The 18,592-nt window shown below is 40.5% G+C and overlaps 1 protein-coding gene across 1 annotated transcript in view; it reads right to left on the minus strand.

Annotated features, from left to right (window-relative positions):
- LOC126755419 (uncharacterized) overlaps nt 1–18,592 on the minus strand; it is a 212,161-nt gene that overhangs the window by 168,082 nt on the left and 25,487 nt on the right. Inside the window, 2 exon segments of the mRNA XM_050467971.1 lie at nt 2,906–5,008; nt 5,119–5,226. Coding sequence (XP_050323928.1) covers nt 2,906–4,484 — 1,579 coding nt within the window. The 5' untranslated portion in view covers nt 4,485–5,008; nt 5,119–5,226.

Genomic DNA, 18,592 nt, shown 5'->3' on the forward strand with positions numbered 1-18,592 from the left:
AATTCGTAAAATAAACTTCCAAAAATTCATTGTAATTTTAATATATAAAAGATAAAAAACGGAGTTTTAATTAGTTTATTTCAGAAATATATAAGTTTTTTCCGGCGACTCCAAAAAAGTCGATAAGGATTTTTGAATTAATTAGCAGATCAAAAAATATTACAATTAATAAAGGTCTTGGCACAAAAAACTGGGAAACGAAAATAAATAATTTGCGTCATCCAATTCCTTTAAATTCAGCTTCTCTAAACTCTTCTACTCTTCTGCTTAGTTCCAACTAATACGTTGATTTTCCATAAATTGCTTTCGTGAAGCAAAAAAGTTTTAAGTTCTTAACCGTTAATGCCTACAAAAAAACGGAAATGGTTACCATGCAACTCTGTGAGCGATTTGAGCACCAAATATTTTGCGAAGCCTAGGGATATGCTACATAATTGAAAATTGGATACTTTTCTATCAAAATGGAAAATGTGCGATGAGCCTCAGCATTATTATATTTTATGACGCCATAGAACTTTCTAAAAATGCGAAATGCCACAATGTTCGATACAACGCTTCTTAATTAATTGCAATTATTGATAATTATCAGCGAAAGCTGTTGGGATTTACGTCAATGAAATGTGAAACTATTACCTTTATCCCCACACTACTTGGCTTCCTTCGCGGGGAGCAACCCGCTGTCAAATACACTGACATTAATTCGATATTTTCCACTGTATTTGAGGCATGGAATTGTGAATACGAGATTTCTATGAAAATATAATATTACCACCTTAAGCATGTAAGCAAGAGCTGAGCTGGAGTGGAACCGCTGATTAAGTAAACTCACAGATTTTAAGAACATTAGAAGCAACATTTCTGAAAAATCTCTGTATACATATTTACTTAAAATCGGATAGTTATCTTATTTTCGAATACATGCTGTGCGCCTAAAGGAATATCACGAACAATTTTCCTTCAGAGACCAATGGCAGCGAAAAACTACCTCTGCAGCAATAGGCAACCCCTAAGAGGGATCCATTGCATCTTAACTTCGGAATGGCGGAAGGACACGGGGGTTGTGCGAGACGACAATTGCAATTCACTTTGCGCCGAAGTTTTTAAGCACGCAACAACAGTTAGCTACAGCAACTGGCCGAGCCATGTGACACGCTCTCAGCGGATGTGTCAGGCAGTATTGCCACTAAAGTTGGCGCCCGAGTCGCTCCGTAGCCAAGCGCGGCAGTTATGCTGAATAGTTTTGGCGTTATTTTCAACCAACTTGCCATATTCTACTCACACTTTGCTCGGTTAATTTTATTTTATATTGTCATATTGTTGTTGCATTCGCATGCTTCGCGCTTCGGGACCAAGTCAGTCGCCGCAGAAAGTCACTGCAATGAAAATTCATTTGAACGAATTCAATTTCTTTTGTTGTTTGTACTGTTATTACTATTGTTTTTGCTTCTCGTTGTTGCTGTTGTATTGTCTACATGTTGCATGCGCGTGCTCCTGCAACCTCGCTGCCTTTAATACCGAATTGCATTGGTGCAAGCAATGTTTTTGCCATGGAAGCGGGTGTTCAAGGGGGGGTGGCAGCCCCCGGAGTCTCGTCACGTACCTTTCGTTGGCCCTCGTGTATGTACCGAACAAAGTGTAAACATTGTGAAAAATGCGCGCATAACATGCCGCACAGGTACATAACACAGCTGCAGGTCGACTGCAACAACAACAATAGCAACGCAAATAAAATGTAACAGCGCTTTTGTGGCCCCCAACGGAGCGTAAAGGGGACTTTGTGCATATGTAAGTACATGCGTTGGCATTTGTGTTTGACATGTGTGCTTTGTTGTGCACAGTCGGCGCGAATTACGAAAGCAACAACAACAATACTAAATAACTCCACTTGTGTGACGCAAGGCACTAATTATAGAATACAATAGCAACGACATTGGTTCTCAGTGACAAGTCCCCAAACCATGAGAAATTTGTAGACCCCTAACTTGGTACTCTTTTAGTAAGACCTCTAAAATTCTGATAAAAGTAACTAAAATAAATATTTTAGAAAAATGTGGACAGCTCCTAAAAACTGCATACTACAGCCCCGGGTTCATATTTGGAGACTCATTTACGAAAAACTACACAAAGAGTATTTGGCATTAATTTATAACCCAGAGAGGGTCGCTTGCAAAATTCAACTTAACCTTACGAATGGTTGGTTCGCTCGGCACAGAGCTCGAGGAATATTCACTTAGCCGTGATCAAAATCCCCAAATGATTAACTCGAATTTCTGTACCCCAGAAGACATTTGCGCAACAGCTGAGAACTTCAACAGATTGCTTTGAAGGTTAGGTCTAACCATAAAACAGTTCTCAAAATATTATCATTGCGCACTTTTCTTCCTGCCTTTATGAGTAATTTATATGAAAACTTTACGCTACATAAAAGCGGTTCCGCAGAGTCATTCTATACCACCCTCTCATTCCCACTCCCATTAAAAGCATTTCGGTATTCTTTGAAGAATACGCTTCCATTTGGTATGTGGCAACCTTGTTTTTTTGTCAAAGCATTGCATTAGTGGGGCAAAAAACAACAACAACACCAAACAAAAAAGCAAATCAAAGTTAGACTAATTTAGCGGTTAATTAAATAAAGCAATAAAGAGTAACAAATTTTGAGGTTAGGTTCAAGTCGTTCCGAATTTCGTTCAAATCTTTTTGATGCACGCAGTTCATTCTCTTTAACTGTTTCAAACTATTAATTCAGCAATCTCTTTTGATTGACAATGATCGGTCTCTGATTTCAATTTATTTATTTATTTTTATTTTTTATTTTATTTTAGAAAAGCCTCTTGAACTGCAAAACTGTAAATCTTAATATGATTAGTTATTGTAAAAGAATGTGTGTTTTGAAGGCACCTGTCACCTTTCTGGGGCACAACACCACTACTAACGGACGCCGCACGTCTTTCGCGGTTCGGTGACACTGGTTGCTCGGTGGAACGTGATCGCGAGTTCATCGCCGTCTTGCCCTCATTTGGAGTGGGTGCAAACAGACCGCCCCCACCACCGCCTCCACTGGCACTCTTTGTGCTACGCCCATCTATTTGCGGCGAATACTGACTGCTGGCACTCGATAGAGATCCGGTAGGAGCCGAGTTCGGCGTCATCGGCTGCAACTTATACTTCGGTTCTCCCGACTCGAAGAACGCATCGAAATTGCGTTGTCGCAAATTTTCGCAATTAAAGACTGGGTTATCGACAAGTAGTTGTAGATCTTCCTTCAAGCGATTCGATTCGCGCTGATCGGTTGAGGTAGAACGTCCTAGTCTGCCCAAAGGCAGGTGTAATTTTGGACGCAAACGAGACGATTTGCTTGGCGTAGGGGACTTAGGCCGCGGTTCTGGTGGCAGATCCATCGGTGACATCGGTCGACCCCAGCCTGGGCCATAAATAATCTGTGTTGGATCGGGCGAAGGTGGTTCGAGAAATACGCTTGGACTACGGTCGCGCGCACTAATCAGTTGTCCACCACCCCCTCCAAGTGATGTGGCGCCCGCATATTCATCCAATTGTTCCGTCTCATAGCTGAGCTGTGGTGTCGCTCCGCGCTGCGGCGTAGGACCACGTTGCGGTGTGGTGCCGCGTATAGCTGTACTGCGCTCGAGCGTGGGTCTTGGCCCACCTTGACGGCCCTGCATCGAACGCGAGCTGTCTGTCGCATCGTTCTGCATTTGGCTGGTTGTGGCTGAGTTGTTGAGTCGTTTGGAAATACTGTTATGCTTCTGAATTTGCAAGTGTCGCAATAACTGTTCCTCCTGCTGTTGTTGTTGTTGTAGAAGTAGTTGCTGATGTTGGTAATCTTGTTGTTGTTTCTGCTGCAAGAGCAACAATTGCTGCTGATGTTGCAGTTGCGTCGGTGACGGCGGCGTCTGTTGGTGTGCACTGCGATTGCTTCTGTTGCTACGCACACTCGAACGCTTGGAGGTGGCTGCGTCCGGTGTAGGCACGGCCGAAGCCGAATGTGTCAGGGATATGCGCGATGTGCGTGAGTTGCGACGAGTTGGCGTTGGCGGTAGGGAGTTCGCGGCGGCTTGCTGTGAAGTGGGTTGGGCTGGTTGGCTGGGATCGTAGGTGAAGGCGGTGGTGAAGACTGGCGCAGCGGCGGACGCGCCGCTATTCAAGGTCCGCGACGCAGACGAGTTGTGTGCTGGTACAGTGGTGTTGGCGCTGCTGACGTTACTACTGTTAACACCTTGACTGGCGGCAGTTCTACTGCTGTTTGTGGCAACCGCGGTTACGGCCCTGTTGTTAGTTGTTGATTTGTTTGTATCAGTGGTGGTGGCGATTGCCGATGGTAACGGCGGTGGCAATGATCTTGGTGGTATTTCTATTGGCACTTCGGGTTCACGCAGACAGTCGAGTGTTGGTCGTGGTGCTAGACGTGGTATGGCGGGACCATATGTCATCAAAATGAGTTCATCAGCTGGAAATATCACAAACATTCCTGGCCGCCCCCATGTGACATGGTGACTCCGCGAATCTCACACACTCTCCGCCTCTACAGTTGCGATTGAGTTGCTGCTGCTGATATCTGGACGGACAAGAGCTTAAGGGAACACTTTTGGGCAGATTTAGTTGAAGATTTTTGTCTTTTATATGCTCGATGGGATGTTTTGGTGGATATTTCTTTAAAGTATGCTATATATAGTTATCACTTTGCTCTTACGTTCTCAGGTTATTAAAGCCTATTTTCTTTGTATATTCTATTAGTTACATAATTCTGTATTGTTATAGTTATATTTTATTTTAAAATTATCTTTCGTATTGATTATTTACTTATGCAAATTTTTTAATGTTAAATTACTTATACAGTGTCTATATTATTGTTGTTCTGGTCTTCGTAGTTTCTTTTCTTGTCTTTTTTCGTTTTGGTTTTTGCTCTCAAAAACCGCTAAACTCAAAATTTGTTTTTTGAAATTTCAACTTAAGACTTTTTCAAATAAAAAAATCAGATAAATCACAACATCTATAAAAGTGAATATATAGAGACGGTATAAAGAATAAATGTGAATCCACACTCATTTAACAAAATATGTAGATAGGTGTCTACGACAATCTCGCTTAAGCTTAACGTACGTCTTTAACTCAGGGAAAGCAAATATCACAAACAAAACTGATACATCCCGCGCTATCCGTCGTTTAAAGGTGTCGTCGTCATTTAGCGCGTGGCATATTGATCGATATCTGCAAGAAGAAAATACTGAGAATAATTAGATTTCTTTTTAGCAGAATACAAAATTTATTAAGCATAATTAACTCAATTATAATTGTTACTTAATTTCAATACTTTAATTAAAAAATTCATAGCTATAAATAAGAAAGAATTCAATAATTTGGTAAATAGTTTGGTTTTTGGTTGCGAGGCGTTTATTCCCCAAGCGAAGGTGAGAGACTCAACAGATTTGCCAGTGTCTTAAATAAGCCAAAACATGCTGAACAGAATCGTCGTGAAGCATACGCTGGCGCTTAGCTTCCCATTAGAACACATTTCCGCTGGTAATTTCAGCTTGTTTCATTAGATAGCCGCCAATTTGTAACGGTGTATGCGTGTCGACTGAGCATTTGCAGTATTTGCCGGCACAACGGCAAAAGTGCCTTTTGCTGGATGATGAGCCCCCAGTGCCAAGCCAGCTAATAACCGAGACAACAAAGTGTAACGAAAACAAAACCAAAGCATAAAACTTTTGCGAATCCATTTAGGCGTCGCGCACAATTTGCTCAACTTTTATGTATCTCATACCTGGCAGCAAATTTCATTCCGGTACGTGCCAGATACAGTATATGGTCACCAAAATAGGAATAGAGCATTGTTATCTAATTTTCTTTCTTATTAACGAGTTAATTGAAATGTCCCCGACACGACAAATAGATGGCGCTACAAGATTTACATCCTTATGATTTTTAGTTAGCCCTAATCTTCCAAACTCGCGTGTATAGACATGACAGCTGTCGGATGATTAGTTTGTGAAATACATCATTTGGTGAAGCAGCTTTCGTTATTGTGAAAAGGAAAATTAAAAAAAAAAAAAACTTCGCGTGTTGATAAAATATTGCTTTTTGAAGGGAAAAAATACAGTTGAAGAAAAAACTTGGTTTGATGGCGATTTTCTGGTCACTGTCACAGAAAAAGCAACCTTCAAGGATTGCCACTCTAAGTTAAGATGCTGCAAAATGAGCATCGAAGACTCAGCTTTCGAGATATCAATCTGCAAACTTCTCTGCAAGAATTTGGCTATTTGTCGTAATTCCCAACATCGGTTGTTTAGAATTGTTTTCATTTAACGAGATATCTCATCAAACATATTTGACTTCGAATTATTATCCAAGGAAACAGTGCAATGTCTAAAGCAATTGTTTAGATCGAGCCACTACAGCATATACATAAGTAGCTGCCATTTAAAATGACAAATCAAGTACTTGTAAGGAGTCCTTTCTATTTGTGAAGAGTATTTTAATTCGGTGCAACCGAAGTAAGCCTCTTTTTGTTTTCATTCAAATTATATCAGCTTATTGACTTCTGTGCATGAAGACTAGTTTCACTGTACGCAGATATTGGACTCCCAAGTAAGTGTGAGCTTTCCCAACTGATCAATATAAGTCAATTTCGAACTTAAGCCACCATCTTCTAGGTAAGGGCTCAATATCCTTCAACTTTTGCTAGAGTAATCCAATTATATGGAGAGATGCTGTGGTATAACCTTTGCGTCGGCTTTCCTTCGCTATTTCACTTTCACCTTTTTGTGGGTTATTTGCAATAACGGTAACTTTTACCGCAAGTTTTATTAAGTACAAAATTTCATTACATTAAAGCATTACACACTACACCTACGCACACGCACATTTATTCACACATACACACATATCTATAAACATAGTAGCCTTATTAAAGACTTTTTGGACGTCGGCTGGATAACAGGCTGCTCTTCGTGTGCAAAATTTCGCTTTTGTCTTAATTTACTTTCGGTTTTCGCAGACCGTGCTACTTCCAATCTCGCTTGCTTTCTGTCCGTGATATAATTTTTTAACACAAAAGTGCTTCAACGACTAAAGCGTATCCAACTTTTGTTCATGGGTGCATAGGTTGGTTCGAAAACTTTTTCATTTGGCCAAATGAGTGCAACAATCCTTTTTAATCCAGAAATGTTAGGTCTATTAATCCTTAAATGAGATATTAGTGAGAATAATGAAGAAACCCAAATAGCCACTGTTTTGAAGAAGGGATATTTAAGGGCCCCAGCTTGATTCAATAATATGTAAATTCGTTTAAACTTGTATTTTCTCTTAACTTTAATTAAATTTGTATTCAATAAGTTTCTGTACTACCCGTTACCCAACCAAGAATATTGCCGCAGCAGTGCGAACATTCGAAAGTATTTCGTGGACATCGTGGCCGGTCGAGCCTCTGGTTGACTGTGAGCTTTTTGACTTATTTTGTGGCCGCATCACTTCCCACCGTTTGTGGAAATTACAACAAACTCTGGACAAATTGCACTGCAAATAAAATTATTCTTCAATTTCCTAAATTCTTTACTGGACTCTTAGCTGTGCGTTATTCGGGTTTGGATTGTTCAGTTTATTACACTCCTGTGGTACACTTGCGCATAATAAAACTCGAAAAAACAAAAAAAGAGTGAAATTTTATGTTTTTTTTTTTTTTGTTGGGCATCAATCAATATTGAAACGGGTAGACCCGTTTGATTGAGAATATTCGATCACACCTTTTGCAAGTTCATAAGACCAAAGACTCGTTTTTATGCCAAGCGCGCTCTACTGTCAATTCCAAAACACCAAAATTGTTTTTTTTTTGTTTATACTTTCTCGAGAAACTTGCCACAGTTACTTAATAACTAACGCAGAAAAATTACAAAACTACTTTTAGCAGGGTTTTATGAATAAAACTTCACTCAATAATCAATATTCTCAACCTTCAAAAGCAAGTGACAATTGAGAGCAACATTTTACCAAAATCCAGAAAAACATCAAATCACTGCCTTCAAGTCTTTCGAACACCACTTTTCTTAGGTTTAGTTCTCATCTCGCTTCCTTCTCTATAATCACAGCACAAGAATCTGTAATGCCACTTAAGGCAGCCGCAGCCTGTTAGCCCCTTGGAAACAGTGCGTACAGACTTTCGGTTATTATATTAGCAAATTAGGGAAGAAAACTAATTGCGATTTAAGTCCACGCCGCTTTCATTACAACAACTATGAAGGTAATTATCGCAAGCTGAAAGATATCTCTTCTACTATAATTCTTGAATTTAGAGGCTTTGAAGGCTCGCGAAAACCTGACACTAATCTACACCTGCGCCATTCAGAGTACGCTTCAGCCGAATTAGCAATCCTCGAAAATGACATTTTAATTGCGCAAAGTGTGTTGAATTTGATGTTTATGGGAGTGGGGGGTGTAACGGTTGCAATAGCAAGCTCATTCGCATCGCAAATGAGGACTTGAAATTTCAACTCAATTTCAAATTGAAACAAAATTTTACAAATGACAATCAAATTGGGTAGCTTCAGCATATACCTGACATTCTAGGTACTCTGCGCACACTTGCACTCCCCTCTTCAAATACCCCAAGCGTTTACACCTACCACTTACCTAAAAAGGGAAATCAATTATTTATCTTATGCAAACTACATTCGGTGAGCTCACATACATACCCCCTCCCCACGGAGGGACGTTCTGAACTGCCTTTCTATTGCCACATTTTAGCTTCGCTTTATTGATATCCTTCTAGTTGCGCAATTTCTGCGCTGGAAAACATTTCAAAATTGTTTACACAATATTATGCATGTAAATGTTTGTATCTTTTATGCGAAAGGGAAATAACAAGTCCAAACTACTTCCAGAGACAAGGATATGGAGCAAATTGTTATTTGCTTTGCAATCATAATTGAAAGCTCTTACGAAGGCAAGTGCGCTCGTGTTGCTCGTGTTGCTCGTGTTGCGGACAGAAAAAGGTACGCTCTAGCTCTCGTGCCAGTTCGACATGTGAGTAGCATGAGAACCCAGTCGTCGTCAGTACAATTTTACATTTATGGTGAAGGCGAGCAATACAAGTTTTATTAAAAACCAGGAATTAAGTGAAGTTTCTTATATTTTCTAGCAATAAAAAAAGGTCAAACCAAACAAACAACATTTATAAACACTTCAAATGGTAAATGAAATAAAAACTTGTTTTAACCATTAAAAATACTTCAATGTTAGCCTCCAGTTTTTTAATCAAACAAGTGAAGTTTTGGAGTTAGCTGGTGGAGCGTACAATATTCAGAGAGGCATTTTATCTATATTTGAAAATTACAACAAAAAGTCTTCACACTGAATTTTTCGGGTTATCCGGAAACCGCTATTGAAATGTGTACCTTAATTCAGTCAACGCAAGGACCGGCAACAATTTACCACTGGGCTAACTTATGGGTTAATCGGAAGAACGCAAAGGTAAACACGAACTATTGAAGTCCGGAAATAAGAGCTTTTCCATCTCCTCCGCAGCCTATTCACTTGTGTACGCAAGCAATCATCGCAGGTAGGTCCCTCATACGCCCCTACACACCTTATCCGGATGGTGATGTTAGGCTATATTTGTTTGCGAAATATTTGGCTGGCCTGAAAAGCCAATAATGTGGGCAAGAAGGTAGTCGTTTGCCTTTATTGCAGAAGTTTGTTAGAACTGCCAACTGTCTCATATATGTGACAAGTAATGCGTGTGTATGTTTGCGTGCATTGTTGGAGGCATTCTTTCAGTTCGTTGAACACAGTGTTATTTCATTTAAAGAGTGGCCAGGAAATTATAACAACGACGCACTTACAAACCCCAAAGCTCTCATGGCAGGTTCCCAAAAATTGTGTGTTTATGTTAATATCATTAACGGTAACAAACGTGACGAAATTTATAAATTCTTCTCGGTCATTGTCGTCCGCTTAATTTCATTGGCAAATAGCAATTCGTGACATCAGGTACAATATAAATAAACAACTTGAGTAAGCTTACAAGATGTGGCAAACAAAACGTCTATCGCCGTCGGTGGGCTTCAATCTTTCGCACACCTTCGATAAGACTTTGTATGCGATATTAAGAAGGCTTATCTCACGGTAATTAGCGCAAATTGTGGAGTCGCCTTTTTTGTGGATTGGGCAGAGCATACTTAGCTTCCAACCTTCGGGCATGCTTTGTCAGACCATATCTTGCAAAGAAGCTGATGCATGCACCTTGTCGGTTCTTTGTAATCGTATTTGAATAGCTCGGCCGGTAATGCAGCTGTTAGATCACCACTTTGGTTCCTACAAGAGTATGCTGCGATCTTGAAACCTTCCGTTAGTCACCGCATCTTTTCGAAGAATTTTGTAGCATAAGCCCTGTCGGCCAGCTTCTTAAGCTCTTTATGCTCACGCATTTCGGCATATTTGTTTTTTTTTGTCTGCAGGTATCTAGCGCATCTAGCGCACGCCGCTCGTGTTATGGTCGATTGTAACGTTACGAGTTAGGCAGTCTGCTTTCTCTCCGCTGCGACACGGCAGTCCTCATCGTACCAGCTGTTCTTTTGCCTTTTATGTGGTATCATAACATGATCAATCTGCTTTCGAACTCTTCGATTCGAAGACAGCCAAGTGCCTTGATGAGTTTTCTTGTGTAGGATTCTGGTACTACAGACAACTATATTTCAAGCCCATCCAAAGTCGATAGCCTTAACCGATTTTGATAAGTTTTGGCACGGAGGCTGAATTTTCTAGCTGCTGTACCTCAGATGTCTTCTTTGCCCATCCTGTCGTTAAAGTCGGCTAGCACAATTTTTATAACGTGGCGGTTTTCATAAGTGCACTCCAGTCGCTCATAAAAGATATCTTTGGTCATATCGTCCTACTTTTCTGTGGGAGACGTGGGCCCAAATCAGTGTTATGTTGAAATTCGCTTATTCACTCCACTATATTTGAGTACGAGTAGGTGAGTGTGTGTGTGTGTGTGTGGCAGTGGTTCATGCCCGGCGGATATGAAAACAGGAAATGGCTGCAGTCATGCCAACATTCCGACCGTCAAAGGTATACAACAACGGGATGATGGGACAAAATCCACAACTGCAACAATAGCAACTAAACACACTCATATTTGCAAAGGGAAATATTTTCACAGTAGTTTGAGAGCTTTTACTCGCTCCTTTGAAATTGACGCGCTTCAACGTGGCCTTAGCAAGCGCGCTTTTCACAGTACTTGCCTAAATGAAGAAATAACAAAGTGGAAACAATATGTGCGAATACGAGAACGTGTGTTCCACCAGCCCTCTTAAATAATTGAGCTTATGTTGGTATATATGTATGTACATACATATGTCTTTATTTCGACGACCAACTGCAGCTTTCGTTTCGATAAGCAAGTAAGAGATACATTTTCGCAGCCGGCTTTTATAAAAAAAAAATAAAAATGTGATTTTAATAACCGAAGAATACCTAAGCTTATGGTAGTTGGTAGTATTTTGTAAGTAAACTTCGCTCTGCTTTATCACGTCTACGGTGGAGTCTTTCTTCTTCCTCCTTTCAATGACGGGATAGTAAATCGATTGCAAAGCTGCTTACTTGCTAAATTGCTGTATAAACTTTGGAAATTTACCTTCCTTTCATGCATATAAATAGTGGAATCAGTTCGCTTTTGCTCCACCATTTACACATTTCAGTTATCAATTTACCTTTGACCTGAATGTTTCATCGAAATGCTATAATGCCCTCCTGCAAGTATTCCCACCAATCAGGAGAAGCTTAGAAGACAATTAAAACGTCATTAGAGAAACCGCACCCGAAGAACTGGACAAGTAAGTAGCAAGTCAAAAAGAGTTCTTAGCAAGAAAAACACTCGAGGACAAGTTAACTTGAAACACCGTACAAACCGTTGCCCAAAGAGGATAAAATCTCACCAAAAAAACATTTTTTGAAAATAACTTAGAAAATGACGAGTGGCTCATGTCAATCGCAACGAAACTTCAACGGAAAGTTTGTGAAAACTTCACACAATTTGCCAAGTAGCAAGTTTACTTTGGACCAAACTACTCGGCCAGCACTTTCCCCGCCCGCTCGAGGGTACGCATGTATGAGCGAGCTGTGACCACAAATTAAGCTTGTAGTTGCTGCAAATGGGCGGCAAATCGGACGGCAATTTCGCACAACCAGACGAGACAACAGCACACACACACATATATAAATATGTACATATATTAATAAAAAAAGTACACGAGGAGTTTGTCAGAAGACAAAGTGGGAGAAAACTTTGTGTTGACTACAAAGTGCCGGTTGAAATAAAATTTTCGCCAGCCAGCAACAACAGCAAGGCGCTCGCCTAACACAACAACAACTGAACTGGTGGCAAACAACAAACACTGCAAGTGGACAGCTGTGGCAGCAACTGTCGGAAAATAATTCTGAGCAGCTGTTCAAATTCGAAATGTTTCAAGTTTAATATGTGCGAGCGGGCAGAGTGATGAGAGCGGTGCGGGGGGTGCGGGGTGGTGGCCGTGCCCACGCAGTTGCAGATAAATGAATTAATGGATGCAGGAATGAATGATTTAGTGGTCGAATGAGTGCGACATTGCAGGAGATTGGCGATTCGTTGCCATTAAAATGTCGTTTGGGCGTTTAAAGGCGAGTAAATAAATTCGGAAATGAATTTGGTAGTGTGAGGTGTGAGGGGTGAGAAGCAGATAAGTCAATTAAATAAGTCGTTTTGCATAGCACAAAGGACGTCTGTGGCAATGAATGGAATGAATGGACGTGGACGTCAGTGGGATTGGGAACAAAATGCTCAGATTTGTATGGATTTAACTTTGCGTAACTTGTGAAGTGCAATGGCCGACCGATCTGCAAAGAAGAGGGAACAAGAGCGACGAAGAGAGCGAAAACTAGAAAAGTAAATGCTGCAACTCGTTCCAAATTTCGGTGGAATTCTGGTTATTTGCTATCGTCAGACTGAATAATCATATTCAGGATAGAATGGTAAGCAAAATATTGGTAGTCGGAAAAGTCTTTTCGTATTTCTAATCAAATTCCAAAACAAAATATAAAAAGATTTTTTCGACTACAGTAAAAATAAATGTGTGTTCGTAAATAAAACAAAAAAACAGCAACTTCACTTGCGCCGCAATTAATATACGCTTCACAGGTGCATTTCTTATAGCATGAAGGGGCAAGATATGTATCTTGATTTTGATCGACCGGTTTGCCAGGCAGCTTTATGCTATAGTGATTCCATCTAATCACTCACAAAACTAATACGGCTGTGTAAACTGACGTTGAGCAATACCAAAAGCTCCGCCAGGGTCGGGAACGACCTCTCCGAACCGTTCGATACCAAACGAGGTTTCAGACAAGGCGGCTCCCTATCGTGCGACTTCTTCAGCCTGCTGCTGGAGAAAATAATTCGAGCTGCTGGCGTACGCCGATGATATTGATAATATTGGCCAACCGCGCCGTTAGTTCTGCTTTCTCCAGACTGGAGAAGAAAGCAAAGCAAATGGATCTGACAGTGAACGAAAGCAAGACGAAATATATCCTGTCATCAAACAAACAGTACTCGCGACTAGACTTGCTCGACTAGGGTTAAGTTGTAGATATCTTCGTCTATCTTGGAAACAGCATTAACACCAACAACAACGTCAGCCTCGAAATCCAACGCAGAATATCTCTTGCCAACAGGTGCTACTTTGGACTGAGTAAGCAGTAAAGAAGAAGATCTCAACTGAACAAGATTTTACCGTTACCTTGGTCTATACTCCGTGCCGAGTTTGGCAAAAAACTTTGTCAAACAAAAACGCCTTCCCTACTAGAACTTAATTTTATCAGTTTGTATGACAGCTATATTGCCCCAGAAAATATTCGATGCCAAAATTCGTGAAGATCTCTTGTAAAAAAAATATTTCTTTACAAAGATCTTGATTTATATCGGTCACTTTGTATGGTCCGATATCCGCAGTTCAGATCGATATTTGAACAACTAAAGAAGTGCTTTGCGTACATATGGTGCAAATAGACAGACATGGCTGAATCGAATCGCTTATATGCGATATACTATATATGTACTTTAAGGTTATTCGATGATGTCAAAAGCTTTGTAGAATAAAAATTATTTTGAGTTTATCTGAATTTTACAGAATTAATTAGTTTTACCACTTTTTGCCATTTTTCCGCTAGAGAAAATATTCCATCAGTGTAAATCGAAATTTCAAAATTTCCAGAACGGAAGCGAGCGAACCATTGTTGTGCTACACGTACTAATACAGCATCGTCTCCGTAAACTTCACAAATTTCATTGGTGGCTTGCGTGGCATTCTTCCTTTTTTATACAAAAAATTCAAAATATTGCGAATTTCTGCATTATTTCCACTCATTTTTGAACAACTGTAACTTTTTTCTACTTCTTCGAATTTAAGTTTTTTTGGTTAAATGAAGCGTAAAGTCTCACCTTTCCAACACTATATGATATAACACATACCTTCCAGCGTTGGAAGGACATCTATGAACAAAATACGAAAAGACTTTTTCGACGACCCCAATATTAGAGCATTAAATACAAAGTTTTATATTTATATTTATAAATGCTGACAAATTAATCTGCAAATTTAGCTCATTCAACCTTTTCACTCCAGCAATGCACTAAGGTATTCGCTCGAATGTAATTGAAAACACATTTTATAGCTCATTTCATTGCTCATATACATATGTGTGTGTAAGTGTGTGTATGTGTTACCCGTACGTTTTGCATATTTAACGAAATATCGAGCCTGGCAATGCCATAAATTAATTAAATAAATTAAAATTGATTTGCGCATCAAAAGCTTTTTTTCGCTTGGCGATATAAAATTCCCGCAAATGAATATAAATTAAACGCCGACGCTCTCAGCGACGATAGAGTAAAGCAAATGATTTAACACACACACACACCGCACGCGGGCATCTACATTCATGGGTAAACAAGAATAAACGAGTGAAAATGGATAAATAAATATTTGCGCTGATTAATTCGCGTGAACAAATGAACAAACAAATAAATGCCTGCATAAATTTCCGTCATTAGGTATGTGTTAAGTGCGTTTAATTCGAAATATTTGTAAGCCAGCAGGATGCCACACGTGGCCGCATGAGTGTACTGCAGTCGCACAGCAAAATGCACGCGCTCGCCGACAGAGGCCCTGGGCCGCGCGACTGTCTCATCGCCTGCTCGCCACGCATCGCTTCACGGCGCGCTCGCTGGCGTGGCAGTGGCAATGCACACGGCCGTGGCAATGTCTCAGCGTTAGTGGCGTTGCGCTTTTGCGCTTTTGCGCTAGAGGAGCGGGGGCATCCCGCCACAAGTGGTTTCTTCCCGCTTGTTTGTGTACAAATCAATTACAAATACAAACAATTCAGTTATTCATCGCCGTTGGCCTCTGCCATGCTGTGGCGCAATCAAGGTATCGCTGGCGGTGCAAAGCCAACGATGGGCGGGGGGGAGGACAGGGGTTGGGCAATGATGTTCGCTGTTTACACGAATGCGCGCACAACTGGCCGTAAGCCAAAGATGCTTACTCATTTCAGTGGCGCACCACACGCACACATATGTACACTCACATGAGCACCGCTGCCACATTTCACTTCGCCAAGTCCAAGAGCATTTCATGCAAATCATGCATCCGCTTTGATTCTGCCAAAAACAAGTGTAACTACATACACACACGCACTTAAGGAAGCGGGCAAAGAATGTGTGTTGCATGCAACATATGACCCTTTATCCTCACGCTGTTACTGCATTGCAATATTCATAAGCGCACAGACCGTTGATTGCAATACGAGCTCGTATGCAAAATTGTGCCTATCTTGCCTTGAGGTTAGGCTGTCGGAACAAGGTTTGAGGGTTGAGCGTCTTTTATTGCTGCACTTACAACCGAAAATGGCTTTCTGAGACCTGAGCCTCTTTTCACATATTCGCCATTTGGCTGGTATTTATTTGGCAAAAGATATGGCAAGAACACTGGCGAGCGAAACCAAAGCAGAAGAGTAGCACAAGAAACATATATATCACCTAGAAATAGTCAAATATAAATATGCAACAATAAAATCAGCTGGTTATAGGCACTAGGAAATATCTCAACGCTGAGCCAAGAATCTCTTATAATAATACTTGAACTCTACAGAGACCCATGCATAACTGTTTAATTCTAGTTGCCTTATCTTTTATCGACAATGTTGCAAGTACAACCAACGTTCAGTCTCAATATCCCCATGCAATTTCGTATGTGTAACATGAATGCCTTTTGAACTCCGCCACAATTTTCTTCTGCTCCGCCTCAGCGCTCGCTGAGAGAATTATGTGCCTAGGAAGTCGAGAGTTTGCACAAAATTGGCAATACATGCCTTTGGTGATTACTCATCAAATTTTTAATAGAAGAAATATGAAGACAAAAATAGTGTAGCTAAGATAAATTATAAGTGAAAGAAGCACATGTTGTGAGAGAAAAATTGTAAATTCTGTAATATTTGATTAATTCGGAGTTATACTGCATCGAAGCACTAATTCATCAATTCTTTGTGGAAGAGAGTCAAGAAAACTTAGAGTATCCGCAGATTGGATGCTCAAAGCCCAATTTCCGTGTTGCATAAATGGTAAAATACGCTCGGCTCGGCTTCGTTGGGTAACCTATGAAATGGTTATTTCATTTTGTCTATTTAAAGAAAGAATAACCTTTTTCAAAAATAATGCATCAACTGTAATTAATTTACTTCAATTACACCCGTTAAAGTTCTTAGTCAACTCTCATTATTTCAATGCGGCAAAGTGCGTAATGCGAATAATTTCACGCCAAATTAGTTCCACATTCAGGTCGGATGATGAACGGAAAAGTTTTCGCTGTGAATAAACTTCGAGACATTAACAAAATTAAAAACCTCAAAAGTCTTAACCAGTATTCGTTGAAGGAGTGACTTACTACCACTTGGAAACGGAAAAGGTTTCAAAAGGCAAGAACAAAGAATTTGTTTACAAGCACAAATACAGAGACCCACACTTAAGGACAACTAAGTGCAAAGTTTAATGCTGTCATATTTTTACAGCAACAAATGTGCCAGGCATTCTTGGCGAATTGCATAGCTTTGTGGTTTCTTTAAGCCTTGAAGAGACTCTGATCCTCTGATCTTCCTTTTTATTAAACCACACGGAAAATAATTGTGAGAGGGGAGGGACGCACGCATTTAACGTTGCGATTATAACGGCTTATGCGTATGTTGAAAAGCGGCAAAACAGTGAATTAGAAGAATTAGGTACTCGCACTTAAAACTCGCATTTTCTTCCCTCGAACTTTGTCCGCCACTCTACTGATTCAGTTTAAGGCTCCGGTCTCTCTCGCCTGCGCTGCCAGTCAGGCAGAATTCAGTACAACAGAAACAAAAACAAACATGAAATGCAAATTGACAAGTCAAGCTCAGACCTTTCAGAATCAGCAGTTAACAAATACAATAAAGACATTGCAGATAAAAGTAACTGGTGCAAAGTCGACGCCAGGGGATTGAGATACAAAAAAGTGAGGGCAGAATAAAAATTACAGCCACTCACAGACACACACACAGAGAGAGATGAAGCTACCTTGACACGCCGGCAGCTGCAACCAGGACAGAAGCAGGCAACGAAGCGTATGTGGGGAAGTGGGTGGCTGTGTGACGCTGCAGTTCCGTTATGAGACTGCACTTATCATCGTGTTTGTCAAGCGTCATCCCCAATTACTCCTACAGTGACAGCATCGATAAAGTATCACATGAAAAAGTCGCTTTTTGCCATCAGCTTCAGTCTGCGAGTATTTTTTCATGCAGTTTCACTTAAACAGTGAACGGGTGTTTGCGAATCACGGCCACAACATTTTAATACAAATACGTTCTGCGAATTTTAATGGCGCGCAAGCGAACGAAAAGCATTTTTTACGATATCACAATCCCCACACATACACAGCCATCACATGTCATCCATCGGATTTGATGATTTGATGAAATTGGCGACTTTTCGCTCCTTTCGAGGAGTTTAAAGGCGCACGGCAGTTCGGAGCTTTTTCGGATTTTGGAAATGAAATTGTCACCGCTTTTAGCACGAACTTTTTATCAAAGAGTTGTGGAACCGTGGTTTATATGCCGCTGGTACTTACGTCCTCAGTATAATAACTAAATACTATTCTCGTAACACTCTTCAAGTCAATTGCATGCTTAAGCTATCAAATGTAATTATTAGATAATCATAAAATGTGGAAATCATTATTGATATGCTTGGTCATGAATAATATTGTTCCAACTCTCCTTGGAGGAAACTCACTCGCTCGCATTCGCAAACAATACAGAAAGCAAGACAAAGAAACTAGTCGCACGCCATGAAGCGCGCCAAGAACGCCAAATTCGGCGTCGCACCGACATTTTGCACATAACAAAAATATCTTACAACATGCTTGAATGCAGCCATGGGCCACGCAGCGCACAAACCAACACTCAACGCGAACATTTATTAACGAATTGCCTTAGAACTGCTTAGCACCAATGGCAATAAAACGGGAAACAA

Source organism: Bactrocera neohumeralis, chromosome 4, assembly GCF_024586455.1.
Source record: "Bactrocera neohumeralis isolate Rockhampton chromosome 4, APGP_CSIRO_Bneo_wtdbg2-racon-allhic-juicebox.fasta_v2, whole genome shotgun sequence".
Lineage (NCBI taxonomy): Eukaryota > Metazoa > Arthropoda > Insecta > Diptera > Tephritidae > Bactrocera > Bactrocera neohumeralis.